Consider the following 25,201-nt stretch of genomic DNA (forward strand, 5'->3'; position numbering starts at 1 on the left):
AGCCTTCGCGAACTATTATCGAAAGTTTATTCCGAATTTCGCCCAAATCTGTATTCCATTAAATAGTTTATGTCGTAAAAATGTAATATTTAATTGGGATAAAAACTGTCAAAAATCATTTAGTACTTTAAAAGAAATGTTAATGAGCCCTCCAATATTACAATATCCTATTTTAGATTATAATAACACATTTATACTACAGATAGACGACTCAGGGTATGCAATAGGCTCGATTTTATGTAATGCTGATCGTAGACCAATAGCTTACGCCAGTCGTAGTTTAAATAAAGCTGAACGTATGTATCCAACGATTGAGAAAGAGCTTTTAGCGATTGTTTGGTCTGTTAAATATTTTAGACCGTATCTCTATGGACGAAAGTTAATTATAGAAACGGATCATAGACCCTTAATATTTTTATACAATATGACAGATCCTTCCAGTAGATTGTTAAAATTTCGGCTAATACTTGAAGAGTATGATTTTAAGGTTACTTATGTGAAAAGGTGTGATAATGTAGCTGCAGATGCATTGTCACGCATAGAAATTAGTAGTGAAGAATTAAAGGCGATGAATGATCATATTTTGTCAGTACTTACAAGGGCACAAAAGAAGAAGCTTGATGAAAAACCTTGTAATTCTACTTCGGTTTCTAATATTTCTACTGACGATTGGACTGATCACCCAAGAGTTGTAGAGATGTTAAAACTACCGAAGTATTACACGGAGTTGGTATTTATGAATGAAGAAGAATGGAAAAAGGTTAAAAAATGCGTATCATTAGACCGTGGTGATTATGCATACTCGTCGTCAAATCGTACAATTTTTGTGAAACTGTTTACCCAATCCCAGTGTACACGAGCTGTCTCTGTGAGGGAAATGGAATCATTTTGTATCGATTTAAAAATAAATACGTTATATGTAATAAAAGATGAGAATAATTTTCAAATAATTAAAGAGCTAGCTCAGGTTATAAATAAAATGCGTAAGTGGTCCGGACCCCGTTTATGCGTAATTAAAGGAGTTACAAAAATTATAGACGACGATACGAAAAGAGTTATATTAAACGATTATCATATCCTGCCCACTAGCGGACACGCAGGAATAAGACGTATGTTAAATAACATTCGAAAAAAATATTTTTGGCCAGGATTAGAGAATGATGTTAAGCTTTTTGTAAAAAAAATGTAGTAAATGTCAACGTTATAAATATTTAAATACCATAAAAGAACCTATGACCATAACGGACTGTGGAAATTCAGCTTTTGATAAGATTTATTTAGATTTGGTAGGTCCATTGACAAGAGATAATAATTATAATTACATTTTACCGCTCCAATGCGACCTCACCAAATATGTTGAGGCATATCCGATAGCAGGTAAGGATGCGCAAACAGTAGCTACAACTCTAGTAAATAATTTTATACTTAGATATGGCGTCCCTCGGCAGATCGAGACCGATAGAGGAACTGAATTTATAAATTCTACAATGGAGATTAGTAAAATTTTAAATATAAGTCAATTACAGTCTACAGTCTTCCACCATCAGACCTTAGGATCATTTGAAAATAGTCATAAACATTAAAAATTTTATTTAAGAATGCAAGTTAACAGTCATAGTCAGGAATGGAGTTCATGGATTCCTTACTGGTGTTTTTCGTATAACACTTCTGTACACTCGAGTACAAAATTTACTCCATACGAATTAGTGTTTGGCAAACAATGCAATTTACCAAGCAATCTTAGGTCGACAATAGATCCAATTTACAATTTTGATGATTATGCAGTAGAACTAAAATACCGAATACAAAAGTCACAAAATGATGCTAAAACAAACTTTGTTAAGAAATAACCGCAAGACCTCCCGAACATCGAGCGCTACCAAGAATTACCATACCGTGAGAAATAATCACACCATGCATTCCTTGAAGCTACCACCTGTTGCCAGCGTCGCTGCTTTGTTTCGCAAGACCTCCCGAACATCCCGAGCGCTACCAAGAATTACCATACCGTGGGGACCATTCAGTGATTCACCGATTTCGTTATAAATATGTAATTCAGACTACAGATCTTTACTTTTTGTTCTGACATCGAACAGACTGTCACGTATTATAAATTAGAAATAATTAATTGTTAAATTTAATTACTTAAATAAACGTAAAGTTAAATTCGTTCGGTTTCATTCTGCATCCTCAACGGCAGCCCTACGTAATTGGCGCAGTCGGTAGGATGCTCGCGGAACGTTTCGCGTAGAAGATTTCCGTAATCGCGTGAAGCCTCGCCGTAGCTTGTCTAGCTGCTGCATCCAGAGCATCCGAATCTACGAGTAGTGCTGCACGAGAGGTATCCAGACATCGATAACGCAGAGAGACCGAAACATGTTCATGTGAGTACACTAGATTCTTTTTAGTGGTTGCTCAATCCTAGCCTAACTAACCTGTGTTAATAAAATTTGCCAAGATTTTTCATTTAAGAAAATCGAAGGAACCTAGGATAGTTATTAGTAGTAGGCAAACTTTCGTAGATAATAGAAGAGATATTAGTTTAAGTAGTATAGAAGAACAAACGGAAATGTCTGAGTTAGACACCATTTATAAAGCCTTAAGGTTGGTACCCGAGTTCGACGGGAACCCAAATGTACTTACTAGATTTTTAAAATTATGTGACCAATTGGTAGGACAGTTTTGTAGTGATAGTAGTAGTGAATTAAGAAGGTGTGCTCTTCTCAACGGAATTCTTAACAAAGTAACAGGCTCTGCTGCTCGCTTAATTAATTCTAATGGGATTCCATCCGACTGGCAAGGCATTCGAACTGCTTTAGTGAACAATTTCGCGGACCAACGAGATGAGACCGCTCTATATAACGATTTAGCTATTTTATCGCAAGGTTCTAGCACCGCGCAGGAGTATTATGAGCGTTGCCATGAATCTATACAGTACTATAATGACCTATGTAAGCCTGCATGATACCCTTGAGACCACCATCAATGCTAAACGAGATCGTTATCGTAAATTAACGCTTCAAGCGTATTTGCGAGGTTTGAACGATCCCTTAGGATCGCGCATACGTTGCATGCGTCCTGAAACCATCGAAAAGGCATTAGAATTCGTACACGAGGAGATGAATACTATGTACCTACAAAATCGGAACCAAAGATTACCTGACAAAAAATCTATAAATTCTATATCCGTACCAAATCATTTCGTAAGTGCCTATAAAATGCCTAACCAACAGTTTTCAATGCCCGCGCCCAAATCTTTTAACTTTAATATACCTGGCCCTTCACGCCCTCATTTCGTTCCACCATCTGCACCGCAATGGAGACAGAATCTGTATCAACCCCGCCAATTCGGTCCAACACGTACGCAACAAATTTTTAGATCATCACCGCCAAATTATAACCCTCAACAAAATAACTTTCAAATAGGTTCACGTCTTAACCACCAAGCTGTTAACCAACCACGTCCTATGAGTGGTGTAAGCCATTATATTACAAGACCATTGCCGCCTACACAACCAGCGATTACAGGACATAACTGGGCAAAATCCGGGAACCCACCCCCTACGAACTACTTTAAATCTAAAGAAGTAAATTACAATAGTTTCATTGACAATTCTATATACGATGAATATGCCGATTATTACGATCCTTATTACGATATTAGCGAGTACGTAGAATACCAGCAACCGTATGAATATTCCGTACAGGAACCTTTAGAAAATTATACAGAAACACCCCAAGTGGAAGCCGATAGCGTTAAAACAAACGAGCAGGATTTTTCGAAGGACCGGAAGTCCGACATCTTAAGATATAAATTAATCTTCAAACCCAACGTCAGCTTCCGTACATTCAAATCGCATCACCTCCTATGAAACTATTAATAGATACAGGAGCAAATCAATCTTTTCTGTGTCCCGAGGTAGTGGAAAGATACTATAGTAACTTACAAGTAAATTACGATCCTTTTGAAGTTAAGAATATTCACGCCACCTCTAGAAATTACTATTCAATTACGTTACCTAGCTTTAAAGAATTTAATGATTCGGATAATACGACATTTTACATTTATAAGTTCCATGATTATTTCGATGGGCTTATTGGTACAGACCTATTAGATAAGTGGGAGGCTGTAATAGATTATAAGAACAAATTGCTAAAAACTAAAACCGCTTCAAATCTTATTAAGGTATATGATTCCCGCAACGCGAATTTGTATGAGGACATTATACCAGTGAATACTTCGAAATTACTTAGGATTCCGATAAATATTCATGACGGACATGCATTTATAGAAGAACAAACCGTTTCAAATTGCATTATTGGCGAATGCTTAACTACCGTTTCGAATAATAGGGGAATAGTCGAAGTAACCAATCCAAGTCGAAGCGACGTCATATTCTCTATGGACCGAGCAATCGCTGCAGAAATGTATAACGTACAGTGTACACCTGCCAATAAACAGCAAGATCGCATAAAAGAAGTGATTTCGCGTCTACGCACTGATCACTTAAACACCGAAGAACGTACGAACTTAGAGCTGCTTTGTGCGCAGTATGCCGATGTTTTCTACTTAGAAGGAGAGCCTTTAACTTTCACGAACAAAATAAAGCACTCGATTAAAACAACTGATGAGGTTCCGGTTTACACAAAAAGTTATCGGTATCCCTATGTCCACAGACAGGAAGTACAAGAACAGATAGGTAAGATGCTAGAACAGGGAATCATTAGGCCTTCGAATTCAGCGTGGAGCTCCCCAATTTGGGTTGTAGCTAAGAAAGCAGACGCGTCAGGGAAAGCTAAATGGCGTATAGTAGTTGACTTCCGAAAGCTCAATGAAAAGACCGTAGACGACAAGTATCCCATTCCTAATATAGCCGACGTATTAGATAAATTAGGTAATTGCCAATATTTCACAACCTTAGACCTTGCTAGTGGCTTCTATCAAGTAGAAATGAACCCCCAAGATATACCTAAAACAGCTTTTAATGTTGAACATGGCCATTTTGAATTCTTACGCATGCCTATGGGCCTTAAAAATAGTCCACCCACTTTTCAGAGAGTCATGGACAATGTGTTGAGAGAGCTACAGAATACTATTTGTCTAGTGTACCTAGATGATATAATAGTATTTAGTACATCAATTTAGTTTAAAAACTCAAAAATAAATCAAGTTTAAAAATTAGGAGCACAGAAGTGCATTGGAACCAAATACAACGTAGCTGCAAAAACTGTGTGAGTACCTGTGATTCATTATTATACCCTGGTACTTTAACCCGGCTTACAGTGCCTACAAAATTAAAAACGCAACATTCCATCTCTGTGCGTTTTTGCTTCTCAAGATACTCTGCTTACCTCTACGCTCATATGTGACCCTGGTACCTAAGGAGTTAAAAGTACAGGTACTGCTTTCGGTTTTACCCTATGCATTATTTGCTTTTGCTTTGACGTCACATTATGCATACTGCTACAATCCTGGTATTATTTGTATAGTACACGTAGAATATCGTGCTATGACATTTTGAATGAGATTCTCTTCATATCGTATAGTCTCCTAGTACTTGTAATCGCAATGGATAAATCATTCTCTGAATCAAACTTAAATGACACCAAAACTTATGAAGATAAAACACCCCCTACTTTCGTAAGCCAGAGAGTTAAGCGGCGTAGAGAGGAGGATTGTATTTTTGATTCACTTAAAAATGACATAAAAGAATTATCGTCTCTTTTATTTGCACAAAATACTGAACTGCAAGCTATAAAATCTACTCTAAAAGACATTAAACAGACAAATATCAATATTGAAAAAACCATGGAATTCTTAACCCAAAAAAATGAGGAACTACAGAACAAAATAAATCTGTTGGAGATACAATCAAAAAAGGATCGGGAATGTATTACTTTACTAGAGGACAAGATCGAGAATATGCAGCGAAATAATAGGAAAACTTGTCTCGAAATAAAAAATGTTCCGAAAATTAATAATGAGACTAGGCAGGACTTAATGGATATGGTAATAAACCTAACTGAAAGCATCAAATGCAAAATTGAAAACTCTGATATTAAAGACATTTATCGGGTTCAAGGAAAAAGGGATAAAAATAAAAATACACCAATAATTATTGAAACAAGCTCAACAATTATTAAGACAGATATACTAAAAGCTTGTAAAAACTTTAATATTAAAAATAAAGAAAAACTGCGGGCCAAAGATCTTGGCTTTAAGACAGAAGAAAATAACCCGATTTACGTTTCGGAACAATTAACGGCTAGAGCGGCTCGACTGTTCTTCTTGGCAAGAGATCTCTCCTCGTCCAAACAGTACAGGTTCTGTTGGACTTCGTTCGGTAAAATTTATGTGCGCAAGGACGAGACATCACCTGTTATTCGTATTAATAATGAATCGCAGATCAATCACTATATATACTATATTTTCTCATTTCTTGTTTTGCTAACTATTGTTTTTACTTTTTTAATTTAGTCACATTTGTTATTTTGTTTTTGTTGTTTTTTGTTTGTAAAATTAGATTTAAGTATAAAATATTTTTCTTGTATCATATAACGTTCACACAAAACTCTAATGCAAACCACTTGACACGCACACACACTCACGTTCCTTTATTTCTTTATTACTTAATAATTCATAAAGCAATGTTGTACCAATGTAAATACGCATCCCTTATATATTTACAACGTAAAATTGAGTTAACCGATGATTATGGATAAGTCTCTGCAAATTATAAAGGACATAGATAATACAGAAATCGCTAAGTCCATTGAATGTTCCATTGAAGACTTACAAAATAATATTTTTAAGAAATCGAGTTTAAATATAATTCATCAGAATATAAGAAGCATATATAACAATTTTAGTGATTTTGAAATAACTTTTTCACAATTTAAAATTAATATTGACGTTATCATATTCACAGAATGTCGTTTAAATTCAAATAAAAATATTCCATTATTATCTAATTACACTGTCTATTTCACTAATAAATTACTTAATCAAAATGATGGTGTCGTGGTTTACATTAAAAATATACATAAAGTGAAAGTAAAGGAAATGAACTTAGTACATGCGTCTGGATTGGAAATAATGATACACAATAGCATAATTTTGGCCATCTATAGATCACCCTCTAATACAAACGCAGAAGACTTCATTAATTCGCTACTGGCACATTTGAATTCGATCAAATCACGACATAATATTATAATCACGGGCGACATTAATATAAACATAATCGCTAAAGAAACTGCACAAACCTATGAGCGAAATAATCGACAAAAATATCTTACATCATTAATAATGCATGGTATCCTGCCCGGGCACATGTTTCCTACAAGGGATCAATCATGTCTAGATCATTTTATGTTAAAAATAAACAAAAAGTTAACCTTAGCAACTGCTGCTGTTCTAAACACATCTATAACGGATCATCTTATGATATTACTTAATTTATCTGATAGTGTAACCCAATCAAATAAAAATCAAGTAACTAAAACAATAGTCGATTACGAAAACGCTTGTAAATTACTACAAGAAAAGAATCTGGCAGAACTTTTTCGCTACACTGATCCAAATGTTTATACGGATCTCTTGATTAAAAAAATTTATTTCTCCCTTACAGAGCACACTAAAACTATTACTATTTCTAGAAGGAAACAAACTATTAAACCTTATATAACACAGGGCATACTACGATGTATTAAAATAGAAATGACATGCAAAGAAAACTTAAATTAGATCCCAATAATTAAATATTAAAAATTACTTATCGAAGATATAGAAATTTCTGTAATTCTCTTATTAAAAAAGTTAAACGTAAATATAACAAAGAAAAATTAGCTAAATCTTGTAAAAATAATAAAATTTTATGGCCTATAATCAATGAAATAACACAATTCAATGTAAAACTACTAATACTAACTTACTTGATATTCTACCATCGTCAACACTTTCTGTAAATTTTGTAAACAATTTTTTTGCTAATATCGGTAAAGATTTGGCAGAAAAAATCATATCGACCGATAAAGTTTCACGCTACAAACTTTCACCAGTGACAACTTATGTGTCTTCTTTTGTCTTACTTGATGCAGATCCTTTTGAAGTAGAGCACATTCTGATGCAATCAAATTCTACGAGTGCAAATGGCTGGGATGGGATCTCTACAAGCTTTATAAAATTATGCAGGAGTTTTCTGCTACCCTTTCTCACTCAATTAGCAAATCTGTGTTTTAAGACTGGAGTTTTCCCAATAGCACTGAAGAAATCTATTATTACACCTGTGTACAAGAGTGGAAATAGAGATGAAGTTAGTAACTACAGACCAATTTCTGTCCTACCATCTATTGCTAAGATTCTTGAAAAACTTATAAACAAACGTATTGTAAATTACCTAAACAAGTTTAACATATTGGCTAAGACACAATTTGGATTCAGAAAACATTTATCTACAGAAGACGCAGTTACAGATCTTACTGATCTAATTGTTAATAAACTTGACCAAGGTAAAAAGTGCTTAATAGTATTTCTTGATTTAAAAAAAGCATTCGACACAGTCTCTATTCCTATTCTTGTACACAAGTTAGAACAAATTGGAATTCGTGGTACTCCACTTAATCTTTTAAGATCTTACTTAAATGATCGCGTACAGTGCGTAAAAATTGGGCAACATATTAGTGAGGATGCAAATGTCACCTATGGAGTCCCGCAGGGGAGTGTTTTGGGTCCAACCCTCTTTCTTATATATCTAAATGACCTCTGTAAATTAGAAATTGATTCAGGTCAGGTCTTCTCTTACGCTGATGACACTGCAATAGTTTTCTGTGGCAATACTTGGGAGGATGTTTACAAACACGCAAACTTAGGGCTAATTCAAGTTTCGGAATGGCTAAATGATAATCTTCTTACGCTAAACACAACAAAAACAAACTATATATGTTTTTCTATACGCAATTCGACGCAGCCAAATGATGACTACAGTATCAGGATACATAAATGTGATTATAAACTTTCTCTACCTTGTAAATGTCCGCTTATATCTAAGGTAGATAAAACAAAGTATCTTGGTATTATGGTCGATCAAAATTTAAACTGGTATGCTCAACTTAATTTAGTGTCTAACAGAATGCGAAAACTTACCTGGGTTTTTAAGAAATTGCGACACGTTGCTAATAAGGAGTTGTTAAATAAAGTATATATGGCTTTGGCACAATCAGTCTTATCCTGTTGTATTCCGATTTGGGGTGGGACTTCAAAAACAAAATTTTTGGAACTGGAAAGAGTGCAAAGATCTCTTTTAAAGGTGATGTACTTTAAGTCCTACAGATTCCCAACTATCGAACTTTACGAATATGGATACCTTCTGTCAGTGAGAAAACTATATATCTTACTCTTCATCATAAAATTACACAAGTCCATTAAATTTGACCCTAAAGTATTAACTAAAAGACGTAAGGATATTAAATTGCTCTGCACATTTCCCTCTGCAAAATCTAGTTTTACTAGAAAACAATTTAGAAGACAAGCTACTTATCTATACACTAAAATAAACCGTAAAGTGAAAATTTATGGTATGAACACTTATAATTGCAAAAAAACGTTAAAAGACTGGTTAAAAAAAATGGATTACTATGAAACTGAAAAATCAATGGAAATAATTACATAATTATTTAAAAACTAATAGTACAACTGACTATCACACAACACACACGCACACACACACACACACAAACCTACACGGGCGTTATACGAATATAACTACGTTGAAGTTATATGTTACCTGTTTAAACGATTCTTAATTTGTATAATAATGTTATTTTTCCTTGTTTTTACCTTGATGTACTTGTTTCCGTTTGTGAAAGAGCGGGGACTCCTAACACAAGTTAATTCCATTAGCTCCCTAGCTGTATCTGTTGTATCTAGGTATAAGTTACAGAAATAAACAATTTTAATTTAATTTAATTTACTTTGCAATGGGTAATGAACATGAAAGAGCCCAATTCGCGCTTAACACGTTGGAGACTACGCCTAAGTGAATATGATTACACAGTCATTTATAAACCAGGGAAAATTAATTCCAACGCCGACGCCCTATCACGAATAGAAATCCATAATGAAGAGTCTAGTTCTATTGTCGTTAACATCTCAGACAAATCTGATTCAGAAAGAACCAGAAGTATCGACTCAAGAACCGACAGTATTCATAGTGATGCAGAAAGCCCTATACTAGAAGTCCCTATTACTGATGATCCCCTTAACAGATTTAGCAGACAAATCGTATTTAACGTTGTTGGCGATATTAAAAGTAGACCTCACATAACTCACCCTTTTGAAACTTATACAAAAACTTGCATACAAATCTCCAAATCAAACCTAGAACAAGATGTAATAGATGCCATAAAAGAATACGTTACACCACGTATAAAAACAGGAATCTTAATTAATCCCCCACTTGAAATGTACAAAATTATACCGGTTATACAAAGATATTTCAAAAATTCCGCAATGAACCTAGTTCTTTCCAAATTAGAAGTTGAAAACGTTAAGGATTACCTAAAGCAACAAGAAATTATTAAGAACTATCATGAAGGCAAGACGAACCATAGAGGCATTAATGAATGTTGTTTAACTCTGTCTAAACGTTATTTCTGGCCAAAAATGAAAAACCAAGTGACAAAATTCATTAATGAGTGTCTTATTTGCGGTCAGGCAAAATATGACTGAAATCCTGTAAGACCTAGATATGAAATTGTACCACCACCTACCAAGCCTATGGAAGTTGTACACTTGGATCTATTCAGCGTAGATAGTAACAAGTACCTAACAATTATCGATGCATTCTCGAAATATGCACAAGCATATTCTTTGAGAGATGCTACAGCCGTTAGTGTAGTTCAGGCTTTATTAAAGTTCTCTTCCCATCATGGTATGACTCTTAAATACATTACGGATAATGGCCCTGAATTTACAAATCAACTATTTTCTGAATTCACTAAATTACACAAAATTGAACATCATAGAATATGCCCCAATACACCCAATGAAAATGGAATGATAGAACGCTTTCATAATACCCTACTCGAACACTTGCGTATCTTAAAATTAGAACACCGCAATGAATCCGTTACCAACCTTATGGCGTACGCTGTAATAGCTTATAATAGTTCAATCCATTCTTTCACGAAATGTCGCCCAATAGAAATAATTACTGGTCATTTAGATCCGCGAGATCCTTTAGACATGAATATAACAGAGCACCTATTGCAGGAATATATACTAGATCACCGTAAGCGAATGTTAAAGGTATAAGAAATCATTAATGAAACCGCCCTTCAGCGTCGTACTGAAATAACCGAGAACATTAATAGAAATCGCGAGCCTGAGCAAACATATGCACCTGATCAACGAATCTATGTCAGAAATCCCCTAGCTAATAGACAGAAATTAGCTGCCCGCTATACGAACGATACGGTTGTAACAGATTGACCTATACATATTTATACAAAGAGAAAGAGAGGACCCGTACCCAAGTCGCGCCTGAAACGGGTACCTAATAGTGCTCGTTTGTTACAGGATACAGAAAACACTACTCGCGTTAATGCTGGCTCAGGTCCTGAAGCTGGGACAAGCAGTGATAACACTTGAAAGCTTAAAAAATGGACCGGGTATTCTCCCCTTCAACCTAGGACCCACTAGAATAATTTCCCATTTCCATTCTTTTGTTCAAATTATAAATTTAAATAATGTGCGAAATAGGTTAGAATCTGTTCGAGAGAAGTTAAGCAACCTAGCACCTGACTTAAATAATAAAACGTCGTTACTTTACGCTTCGCATGTCAAATATCTTACAACGAAATTAAATGACATGTCAGAGCAACTGTTAACCTTTCAAGGAAAACGTTCAAAAAGAGGCCTCGTTAACGGTCTTGGTTCCATAATCAAAAGTATCTCCGGAAATTTAGATTATACGGACGCACTAAAGTACGAAAACGCCATTGCTATTCTACAAAAGAACGAAAATAACTTAGCCATTGAAATAAATCATCAAATAAGTTTAAGCAAGCAGTGGGCATCTCAGAGTTCAAATGTTACAGATAGGATAGTAGAAAACCAGAGGAAAATAGAGAACATTATTAAAACCATCTTAGATAATGATGTTAGGAAAGAAGAAGATGCAATTAAGTATTTTCATTTAGCCCAGCTACTTACAATACTAGGTGATGACATAGACAATTTGTCACAAGAGTTGTCAAAACTACAGAATCTATTGGCATTCATAAGAGCTAAAAGCATCCATTATTCCGTTCTCGATTACGACACTTATATAGTTATGTTAAATAAACTAAAAGGTTTATACAATTCAAATGTAGTGCTAGATATTAATTTTAGGGAATATTTAGATCTATTAAGATTAGGATATTATTATAAAGATAATGATATAATCTTGGTAATTAAGTTTTCAATCATGAATCCCAATAACTACATCCTTTACAAATTGTCCTTAGCCCCTAATAGTAATGATAAAATTATAATCCCTACCTATCCATACGTAGCAATTCACGAGAAAAATCTACTGTATATAGAGACAGAATGTCCGAAGTACAGTCACGGTCATCTTTGCGAGGACAACTTAAACCGACACTATGGAGAGTAAACGAGCTGCATTCAACATCTTATACTCCAGCAACATATCCATGAAACCTGTCGGGTTACTCCAGTAATCTTATCTTCTCAAGGTATGGAACAATTGGATGATCGTCACTATGTTCTGAGCTTTCCCAACTTAACGAAAGTTCATTTAACCTGTTCTCAAGATCAATACGAAAACCTTCTCGGAAGCTATCTAGCTGAAATACCTAAAGGGTGTGCTCTACAAACGTCCATCTTTACCATCACTAACCACCATGATCAAGTAAAAGGACAAGTTTTGAAAATGTTGAATATAGAATATAGTAATGAAGATCCATACAAAGCGACAGCGAAGAACATCTTGAAATTGAACAGTATAGATTTGACTCACTTACATTCAATCAATACCAGGATTGCCTCTCAAGAACCAGTGACTTTGGAATTGTCGAACTTAGACACGCTCTATCACACGACTATACCTGTCTACCTACTCATCGGTGCATCAGTACTCACTATTAGCATCGTCCTCATTCGTCGCAAATGTATGCATTCAAAAAATACATTACATACATTCAACCAGAAGGAAAATGAGGCAACCAGAACACAAGAAGTCCAGGACAGCCCCAGTGTCTCTATCAGCACTATTTTTGACAAAAGTCTCCAAATAGCTGCTGATCCTGCGGAGGGAGTTGTTAAGAAATAATCGCAAGACCTCCCGAACATCGAGCGCTACCAAGAATTACCATACCGTGAGAAATAATCACACCATGCATTCCTTGAAGCTACCACCTGTTGCCAGCGTCGCTGCTTTGTTTCGCAAGACCTCCCGAACATCGAGCGCTACCAAGAATTACCATACCGTGGGGACCATTCAGTAATTCACCGATTTCGTTATAAATATGTAATTCAGACTACAGATCTTTACTTTTTGTTCTGACATCGAACAGACTGTCACGTATTATAAATTAGAAATAATTAATTGTTAAATTTAATTACTTAAATAAACGTATAAGTTAAATTCGTTCGGTTTCATTCTGCATCCTCAACGGCAGCCCTACGTAATTACTTCATAAATTGTAAAACTTTAAGAAAAATAAAATATGATAGAAGTATGTTTATACTTACCAGTGGAGTATAAACAAGGAGACTTAGTATTGGTTAAAAATGAAAATATTAGCAAACTTGATCCATTATATTTAGGCCCATATACAGTTGTTAAAAATTTATCACCGAATGTTGTAATTTTAGTCAATGGTAAAGAAAAAACTGTTCATAAAAATAGGACACGACTTAATGTTGAATGATCATTAAACATATTGTTTATTAAGACTTGTGATTATGACTGTACCTATTATGATATTTGATATTAAATTTCAGCACTGCATTATTATACCTTTGTTTACATATTTGTTTTATTTTGTTTAATTATTATTATATTCCATTTTATTTTACTTTTTCATATTGTATTTTGATAAAAAAAAATGTTAATGTATCCAACACTTTTTTTTGTTTGGTAGGGCATGTAGTGTAGTATATTAGCAGATGACACATGGTATTGAGGGGCAGTAATAAATTTATCTTCAAACCTTAAACATCTACTTTATTTACCTAGTCCCGTCCTTATGTAGGCGAATTATTACATTTATTTAGTTTATTTTATTTATTACACTTTACATAAACATAATATAATATTTTATTTAATATTTATTTATGTATTAATATTATAAACATCTTACACATTTCACCAATACATACATACACATTATAATTTATATTAAATAATAAAATATATATAAATAATTAATTCACAAGCATACTCGGGCCAAACCCGTAGTATACGGCGTTCGGATATTATTCTCCGACTACCGACTACTGCGGAACAAAGTCACATACTTAGTCGGCTTTAACGTTCGATGCGATTTGCTTTGTTTTCTCATTACTTTATATTTCCTGAGTTCCTAAGTTTTGTGTTGTGCTATATTTCTATGTGTGACTGTCTATATTCTATTCTGTCTATCTTCTATTGACCTTTTGAACTTTCTTGTGTGTTTTGTGAACCGTGACTAATATACGTGTACTGGACTGTTAGCGTGAGTACTTTTATTTCCTCTGTATACGTGTTTACACACTTCTACCACAAACTGGTGACCCCGCCGTTCACGCTTATTTAGAAGATGAGTAGCGACAGTGATTCACATGCTTCGCAAGTAAATACGCGTCCACGCCGCGTTAAGAAGATGGAGCGCGTTGAATTGGAAAGCACGGATGCTCCTACCCTCACACTTGCTTCTGCACAATTCAGGACACCACCTTTCTGGCCAGAGAAGCCTGCAATATGGTTTGCACAGGTGAAAAGTCAATTTAAATTATTATCGATCACGGATGACGCAACAAAATTTTACCACATTTTGGCGAACTTAGATAGAAATTACGCTGCCGAAGTCAAAGATATAATAATTGGTCCCCCGGATTATAAGCGTCTTAAAACCGAACTAATTAAACGGTTATCGGTGTCTCGAGAAAATAATGTTAAACAGCTGCTGACACACGAGCAGCTCGGCAATCGCAAACCTTCTCAATTTCTTCGGCACCTTCAACATTTCGCTGGACCCAATATCGCCGAAGATTTCATTCGAACAATTTGGACAAGTCGTTTGCCAACGGAGATGCAACCAATTATCGCATCTCAACCAACGCTAACACTCGATGCTATAGCAGAGCTTGCGGACAGAATACATGACATCGCGGCACCCACCCGTCAAGTAGCGGCAACATCGTCTTCAACGCCTATTGAACTGTTGACGAAACAAGTTGCTGAGTTGACCAGACAGGTCAGCGCTCTCACAGCTAAGGTCAATCAGCGATCACGATCCAGAGAACGCGGCCGTGGTAACGGAAGACGACGTAGACGTAGTAAATATGGCGCCAAAGCTAGTAACTGCATCAAGCCCTGCGACTTCACATCGGGAAACGCTCCAAGCAATCGGTAATGGCGACTAACGATTACGGGAGTTCGACGGGTCGCCTCTTCATCACAGATCACGGTACCAAAAGACAATTTTTAGTAGATACTGGTAGTGATATTTGTGTATATCCAGTTAGTGCAATTAGTGAACGTCGTTATAAGACATCATTCCAACTGAGCGCCGCTAACGGCTCAGCTATAGATACTTATGGTTATATAAATTTAACTTTAAATATTGGTTTACGTCGTAATCTTCCATGGCGATTCATTGTAGCTGACGTAACCAAAGCCGTAATCGGAGTCGATTTTCTGTCTCATTACCGACTCGTTGTTGATATTAGTAATCGCAAATTAATAGATAGTTTGACTAATATTAGCACTGTAGCTTCTATAGACAAATCGCATAATCTTGTAACGAGCGTTAAAGTAACGACTGGCGGTGATAGTCTTTATCATAATATTTTGTCGGAATTTCCAGATATAATCCGTCCCGCCGGTACTCCGGGTGTAGTCAAACACCACACTAAACACCACATTCGTACTACACCAGGTCCACCAGTGTCCTGTTCTCCTAGGAGGCTAGCCCCCGAGAAATCAAAAATCGCTAAACACGAGTTTGAAGCGATGTTGGCGAACGGCACCGCTCGTCCTTCCGACAGTCCTTGGGCGTCGCCACTCCACCTCGTATCCAAGAAGGACAACTGTTGGCGTCCCTGTGGCGATTACAGGCTACTGAATGCCAGGACCATACCTGATAAGTACCCCATACGCCACATACACGATTTTTCTCACAACTTGTCTGGTTGTAAGTATTTTTCAGTCATCGATTTAGTGAAAGCTTATAACCAGATCCCAGTTGCCGAGGAAGATATACCCAAGACCGCAATTACAACTCCATTCGGTCTATACGAATTTCCCTTCATGACGTTTGGGTTAAGGAATGCCGGTCAGACCTTTCAAAGGTTCGTAGACGAACTGACGCGTGGACTTGACTTTTGCTATCCTTACCTTGATGACTTTCTAGTCTTTTCCAGGACCCAGGAAGAGCACAAGGACCACTTGCGTCAACTTTTTACCCGTATGCAAGATTACGGCGTACTGGTGAATACCGCCAAATGTGTCTTCGGTGCCTCTGAGGTAACATTTCTTGGTTATCATATTTCAGAAAATGGTACCAAGCCCCTGGATAGCAAGGTCAAGGCCATTTCGGAATTTCCTGTCCCGAAAACCGTCAGGGAGCTTCGTCGTTTCTTGGGCATGATTAATTATTATAGACGTTTTGTGCCTAATGCCGCCAAAATTCAAGCTCCTCTGAACGCCTTACTGACCGGATCCGTTAAAGCTTCCCCGGCTTTTACCCGGTCGTCATAGAGGGAGATTCTCTCAAAGCTTTTGAGAGCTGCAAAGACAGCCTTTGCCAAGCAGCGCTCTTGGCACATCCAAACCCTGATGCAAAGTTAGGACTGGTCACTGACGCCTCTGATACGGCGATAGGTGGCGTCCTCCAGCAATTTCAGGACGGTGCTTGGCAGCCTCTAGCATTTTTCTCACGCAAGTTGAGCCCATCACAGACCAAATACTCTCCCTATGATCGCGAGCTCCTTGCAATATACCAGAGTATTAGGTACTTCCGACACATGCTAGAGGCTAACCACTTTACTGTCTATACTGACCACAAGCCTCTCTGCTACGTTTTCCATGAAAGGAAAAGTAGCTGCAGTCCCCGTCAGTATAGACACTTGGACTTCATCTCGCAGTTCACGACCGACATACGACACATTGCGGGCAAACATAACGTCGTTGCCGACACTCTTTCTCGAGTCGACGAATTGCAGATGCCGGTCGATTTAGAAGTCCTTGCCAAGTACCAAGCCACAGATCCCGATCTGGCTGACACGCTTAAAGGCGACACATCACTTCGTCTTATAAAAATTTCAATACCCGGTAGTCGTACTGAATTGTACTGCGACGTCAGTACACCGACTCCCAGGCCTTTTGTCCCCATTAACCTCCGTCGGCAAATTTTTGATAGTCTGCACTCCCTTAGCCATCCCGGTTCTACAGCTTCAACTAAGCTCGTTGCACAACGCTTCGTATGGCCACTCATGCGCAAGAACTGCCGTCAATGGTCTAAGGCATGTTTGACCTGCCAGCGTACGAAGGTAAGCCGTCACGTGACCTCACCGTTGGGTACACATGCTTTACCTTCAGCGCGATTCAAACATGTCCATATAGACCTGATCGGACCATTACCTCCAGCCAGTGGTTATCGGTACTGTTTGACAGCCGTCGATCGCTTCACGCGATGGCCGGAAGCTGTACCCATAGCCGATATCACTGCTGAAACCGTGGCTAAAGCTTTAGTGTCCTGCTGGTTCTCCCGATTTGGTTGCCCTACTGACATAGTCACCGATCGCGGAAGACAGTTCGAATCAGCCCTGTTCGAACAATTGGCTAAATCCATTGGATTTCAGCATCGCAGGACAACCGCTTACCACCCTCAGTGCAACAGCTTAGTTGAACGCTTTCACCGGCAGCTAAAAGCAGCTATCATTTGTCACGGAGATAGCAATTGGGTTGAGTCACTTCCCCTAGTTCTTCTCGGCATAAGAAGTTCCTTCAAAGAAGACCTCCAGGCTTCATCGGCGGAACTGATATATGGCGAGCCACTGCGCTTACCTGGCGAATTTTTCGGCCATAATGTCGCAGGCTACACTACCGACATTACCGATTTTTCCGCTCGTATGAAGTCCTTTGCCGAGAAGCTACGTCCAGTCCCAGCACAGCATCACTCCACACGTAAGACCTTCATTTTTAAAGACCTTACCACATGCAGCCACGTATTCCTTAGGGAAGACGCGCTGCGTGGTTCACTGCAACCCGCATACACAGGTCCACATAAGGTTATAAGCAGAGGTGCTAAAACTTTTAAAATAGATTTTAAAGGCAAAGTCGTGACGGTATCGATTGACCGCCTTAAGCCGGCCTATATACTGTCCGACGATTTGCCACAGCACATACCACCGCCCGACCTCGAACTACCAATTCAGCCACGACACCATAGTCCCCCCATAAAAACTACTCGTTCTGGGAGGAAAGTTCACTTTCCAGATTATTATCGTCCGTAGACACGGCCTCTGGAGGGAAGTAATGTAGGCGAATTATTACATTTATTTAGTTTATTTTATTTATTACACTTTACATAAACATAATATAATATTTTATTTAATATTTATTTATGTATTAATATTATAAACATCTTACACATTTCACCAATACATACATACACATTATAATTTATATTAAATAATAAAATATATATAAATAATTAATTCACAAGCATACTCGGGCCAAACCCGTAGTATACGGCGTTCGGATATTATTCTCCGACTACCGACTACTGCGGAACAAAGTCACATACTTAGTCGGCTTTAACGTTCGATGCGATTTGCTTTGTTTTCTCATTACTTTATATTTCCTGAGTTCCTAAGTTTTGTGTTGTGCTATATTTCTATGTGTGACTGTCTATATTCTATTCTGTCTATCTTCTATTGACCTTTTGAACTTTCTTGTGTGTTTTGTGAACCGTGACTAATATACGTGTACTGGACTGTTAGCGTGAGTACTTTTATTTCCTCTGTATACGTGTTTACACTAACCGCTAGGAGGTCTGTATACGCATACAACAATGATATGCTCAAGCTCTGCACAGGCTATTTCAATAGTCTGCTCAATAGAAAGGCTCACAACATCCTTACGTTCTTTAAAATTTAGATTTTTGTTAATAAGTATTAATGAGCCACCACGTATAGCTTTTTTTCTACTGAACATACTAGCCATGTGGTGACCACTGAAGTTAAACATAAACTGATAATTTACAAGCCAATATATACATAAAATATCAATGGCATTACTGTTTATGAATAACTCAATTTCTAAATCTTTTCCTGTCATTCCTTGAATGTTTTGGTGCACCAGGTTTACAAGTTAGTTACGTTAGCTACAGTCGAAAGGTCGAAAAAAAGCCAAAAACTAATTTAAACTTATTTCATTAAAAGAAATTACAATAAAACTTATTTCCTAATTAGCATGTCTAACCTACTCGATGGAAGTAATTGGAATGAAATAAAATAATAATTAAATTATAAAATCACATTTGCAATGATACACTTAGTTTGGTTTTCACGATGAAGGAATCGCTGCATCATCAGTCCTCTTGATGTGTGTGTACGTAACTCCTCCACCCTCAGATCAGCAACTGTTTTAGAACATTGAGATAAAATGTTGCTGGTATCTTCTTGATTGATTCTGACGTTCCAACTTCATCTAATTGCTCACTAACGTTATCTTTCGAAGTGGAGATTTTTATTCCACTAAGGTTCTTCTTTTTTGCAAACTTGTAGCGATAGCAAATCATTGCTATGATAAATGCCCCTGTACTTGACATGAAGATATATAAGGGAATTGTAGTATGATAGAGAGTATCCAGTTGTGGTTTATCGAGTTGTAATATTCCCTCTTGAATGATTTTATCTTGAGCACTGTGAAGCTCCTGTAGATTTAATGAGTTGAGGTTGAGATGAGTCTGAACATCTTGTGTGGTTGCACTGGATGTTATTTGCAATAACTTCAGCGGCTGGCCTTTTATTTCATCGTTGTCGTTCATGATGGTGAATTCTTCTATTTTCATGTGGCAATTCACAGGGATGGTAATTAGGTAGCTGCCCTGGAGCGAAGTGAATTCTTCTCTATTGAAGACTAACTGTACTTTTGTAAGATGAGGAAAAGAAAGTACATAATGTTGATCATCCAGCTTTTCCATTGCTTCTCTTGCTAGAGTTACGGTTGTGTAACGACAGTATTCCTTTAGGACCTGATGAACAATGAGTTGTTGCACGCAGTCTGGTTCTGTACGGATGTGTTGATTTACTTCCTTTTCACAAAGATACCAGTTTTTGACCTTCGGACATTCTGTCTCTATGTACATGAACGATTTCTCGTTAATTGCTATGAAGGGATATGGAGGTATAAGGGCAGTTTGGACTTTATTAAGTACAATGGAAAGTTTATAGAGATCATAGATATCCGAGGAAACTATTGGAAATTTAAAAATTATTACTATTTGCTTCTCCGTATAATAATATCCCGGTTCTATAATATTATAGTATTCCCTTAATTCTAAGTCTATAATTTGATTCTTATTATATAACTTTGTTAACTTATCTATCATTAATTTTAAAACATGTATATCTAACATGGAATGGTGAGTGCTAGAAACACGAATAAAAGCTAACATATTTTCTATTCTAATTAATTCAGTCATCAGGTCTTCTACATTTTCTCCTATTATTACCAAAAGTTGAGCAAGTTTCGCATACTTAAGTAAACTATTTTCTTTATAGACATTTCAATTTAAAATAAGCTGTAAAGTATTGTTAATTTTAATTTGGTTTTCAACTAGTTCGTTAAGTACATCATTATGTTTCAGCATCCATTCCTTACTTAAACTAACATGATTATTAAACTCGGATACTATTCTATCTTGATTACTTTCTAATAATTTAATAGCATTATTATAATTTAATGCGTCTTGATAATCTAGATTGCCTGTAATACTTTTAATTACGGAACCTAAGCTGTCTACAAGACCTCTTTTAACGCGATTTGGTTCCAAAGACCTTAATTGATCAGAGACTTTTTGAAGCTTTTCAGTAAGATAATTTATTTGGAGTTCGTAGAGTAAGTACGTATCATTATTGAGAAGGTTTTGAAGATTATTTAATTGAGTCGTTAAAAGTTCTATTTTATTTTCTATATTGTCTAACTTAATATACTGTAGAAATGTATGGTGGTGGGTAGTAAGTCTTATCGGTCCAAGTTTATACGGTAATAATCCAGGTCCATCGTCCAAGTTTTTAAGTTTTATCTCGCGAGAGTCTGTCATGTGAATGGTCAGCAGGAGTAGCACTATCCTGTAACAAGTTAGCTCCTTTAGGGACTCGTTTTAATCTAGATTTTGCTACAGGACCACGTTTTTTAGAGGTATAGATGTGGATAGGCAAGTCAGCTAGAACTGTATCTTGTGTAAATCGTGGTGCTGTTTTCTGACGGCTAGCAAGAGGATTCCTAATGAAGACTTGTTGTTGGGGTGCATACTCAACTTCTGGCTCTCGAGTCCTATTTCTATTTTCAATTAAGACTCTACGGTTCTCAAGAGAAGTACTGTTTATAATGTTATACATTTCTTTCATTCTTTCTTTATGATTTAATGAGTATTGTTGCAATAAGTGTTAAGTGAAATCTATGTCAACGCAGTCTCTCGGGTCAAAATGTCCGTTTAGTAAGTCAAAGGGTCTACATCTAGTAAAGCTATGTATGGAACTATTATAAACAATAATGGCATATGGCATGAGGTTGATTATGGGCTCATCTTTATGTTTTAACTTCAGGATACGAAGGTGTTCTAATATTGTCGAGTGAAACCGTTCAATGTTACCATTATCGTTAGGAGAGTAAGCTAAAATTTTATGATGGTTGATTTTGTGTAATCGTGTAAATTCTGAAAATAATTGATTAGTAAATTCTGTTCCGTTATCGGTAACTATATTTATAGGTACAACATGATGGGTACAAAACTTTAATAAAGCTTGTAAAATGCTTATGGCTGTTCCATCACGTAAATGGTACGCTTGACTATATTCGGTAAAAACGTCTACGAAGGTTATATATTTTTCATTATGTACAGTGAATAAGTCTATGTGCATAATTTAAAAGGTTTACTAGCTGGGGGTACTACGTTGAATTGAGGTTTGATTGGATTCCTATCATATTTAGCTTGTCCGCATATTGTGCATTAATTTATGAATTTTGAAATATGTTCCTTCATATTCGGCCAATAGTATTTTCGAGATAGGGCAAGGTAGCATTCATTTACTCCACGATGGTTTGTCTTTCCATTATGATAATGAGAAATTATCTCCTGTTGTCGTAAATATTCTTTTATATTTTCAATTTCAAATTTCGTCAAAACGAGGTTCATCGATGAACTTTTAAACTTTTCTTGAATTATAGGAATTATAGAATACATTCCGAGAGGCGGATTTATAAGTATACCGGTTTTAATTTTAGGATTAACGAATTCTTTTATTGCGGTAACTACTTCTTCTTCTAAGTTGGATTCTTCCTTCTCGATGGTGCTATAATTAATTTCACTGTCATTCAATGTTCGGGATGCATAGCATACAGGTCTGTCAGCTCCTACTGGTCCTTGGGATAGTATGGCTCCAATGGCTAAGTAAGAAGCGTCAGTCGTCAAATTAAACTCTTTGGTAAAATCGGGGTATTGTAAAATAGGGTCGTTTTTTAACAAAGTTTTACATTTTTCAAAGCTATTAATATATTCAGGGTCAAAAGTAATCTTTTTACCTTTTTTCAAACATTGTGTTAGGGGTTTAGTAATTCGGGCAAAGTCGGGGATAAATTTCCGGTAGTAACCTAAGAGTCCTAAAAACTGTTTTAATTCTTTAGCTGTTTTTGGAATGTGATATTTCTTAATAGCTGCGATTTTATCGGGATTAGGCTTTATATGGCTTTATATGGGGAAAAGGAGGGATGGGCAGCAGCGTCTCCCCCGTAAACAACTACCCCCTACTGCGCTCGCCAACACGCCTGCCCAGCGTGGCGAGTATGGGCAAATCCTCCTAAATGGTAGATGCGTTTAAAAAAGGCCCCCAGTTACCGGCAAGCCCGCTTGGCCCGACCAAGGTAGCGGTCGCGGTATCGGCAGGGCAGGGGGTGCAAAGAATCACCGGTTCATGGCAGGCTACCATAAAAGACGACTACATATGGCAACGTATAATGGACGCTCGATAAGGCTGGACCATCACCTCGCCGAATTAGAAGTAGAGTTAAGTCATATAAACTGGCATATACTGGGGTTATCTGAAGTCCGAAGACAGGGGGAGGACACGATAACTCTAGAGTCCGGTAACTTACTCTACTTCCGCGAAGGTGATAAACTCTCCCAGGGTGGTGTCGGTTTTCTGGTCAAAAAGGATCTCATTAGCAGCATTGTAGAAATCAGTAGTGTGTCGAACCGGGTAGCGTACCTTGTCCTAAAACTTTCCGACAGGTTCTCCCTGAAGATCGTACAGGTATATGCGCCAACTTCGGCATACTCTGATGATGTGGTAGAAGCGATGTACGAGGACATCGCAAAGGCCCTCAACAACACCTCGAAGGCCCACTGCAATGTTGTTATGGGAGACTTTAATGCTAAAGTGGGAGTACAAGATAGAGGTGAATCGAAAGTCGGACCTTACGGCTTGGGCTGCAGAAATCACAGGGGGCAAATGCTGGTAAACTTTCTCGAAGCGCAGGGGCTCTTTTTGATGAATTCTTTCTTTGAAAAGAAACCCCAGAGGAAGTGGACCTGGCGAAGCCCCGATAACGTGACAAGGAACGAGATAGACTTTATCATTTCGAATAAAAGGCACATATTTAGAGATGTCTCAGTGATCAACAGGTTTAATACCGGTAGTGATCACCGCTTGGTTAGAGGCACTCTAGATATCGACTTCAAAGCCGAAAGATCGCGAATGATGAGGTCTACTCTCCGACCTACCATGCTCCAGGCTGCTCAAGGCTCCGAAAAGTTCCAAATGGAGCTGCAAAATCAATTCACCGCGTTGGAAACCGTAAGCAGTATTGATGAGAAAACCGACACGCTGGTCAAAATACTGCAAAACACATCCCGCAAGTGTTTTCCGCCACAGAAAAGAGACAGCGCACCAAAACACTCTGCTGAGACACTCGAGCTCATGAGGAAACGACGAGAACTACCATCGTTTTTGTCAGATAAGGCCTTAAACCGAACAATAAAAACGCTGACGCGGCGCGATCTCCGATGCTCCAATATCCGCGCCATCAAGGCTGCGATTGAGCAAAATCGGGGATCGAAAGTGTTCGCTCGCAAGTTTGGGAGGCCGCGTCTGACGAAACTTAAAACTGAAAATGGTAAGGTCGTTACCTCAAGGCCTGAGATCGTCAGAGAAGTAGAGAGGTTTTATGGGCAGTTGTTCTCTTCAAGATCGGATAAACCTGTGGGAATCAGTATTGATGACCAGCGCGCCCCTCTTATAATAATAATAATAATAATAATAGCCTTTATTCAGACAAAAAAGAAAATTTTAGTTTACAATTAGTTCACACTGCATCAACTGTCTACATATAGTCTATAATGTCTGTATGTCACTTATTGACAAAGGCCTCCTCCAACTGTCGCCATTTCTCCCTGTCCTTTGCCAATCTTGGCCATGTTCCACCAGCTATGGTCTTGATTTCATCGACCCATCGTCTGAACGGTCTACCCCGTTTTCTTTTCTTGTGTCCGGTATACCAATCCATAACTAATTTTGACCATTTTTCCCTTTTGCGCGCCCCTCTTACGCGCCATTATTCCGAGGAGCTCCCGGTCGTTGACCAAGGCGAGATTAGGGCGGCTCTAGAACAGCTTAAAAACAACAAAGCTCCGGGAGATGACGGAATCACAACAGAGTTGCTTAAGGCAGGCGGGACTCCGGTCCTGAAAGAGCTAGCAAGCC

The 25,201-nt window shown here is 37.4% G+C and overlaps 1 protein-coding gene across 1 annotated transcript; it reads left to right on the forward strand.

The window, feature by feature from the left end:
- Positions 1–14,871: 14,871 nt before the first annotated feature.
- LOC125075651 lies at positions 14,872–15,624 on the forward strand. The gene has a single exon (XM_047687360.1). The coding sequence runs from the start codon at positions 14,872–14,874 to the stop codon at positions 15,622–15,624; it is 753 nt and encodes a 250-aa protein (XP_047543316.1).
- The last annotated feature ends 9,577 nt before the right edge of the window (positions 15,625–25,201 follow it).

Source organism: Vanessa atalanta, chromosome W (assembly GCF_905147765.1).
Source record: "Vanessa atalanta chromosome W, ilVanAtal1.2, whole genome shotgun sequence".
NCBI classification, from domain to species: Eukaryota; Metazoa; Arthropoda; class Insecta; order Lepidoptera; family Nymphalidae; genus Vanessa; species Vanessa atalanta.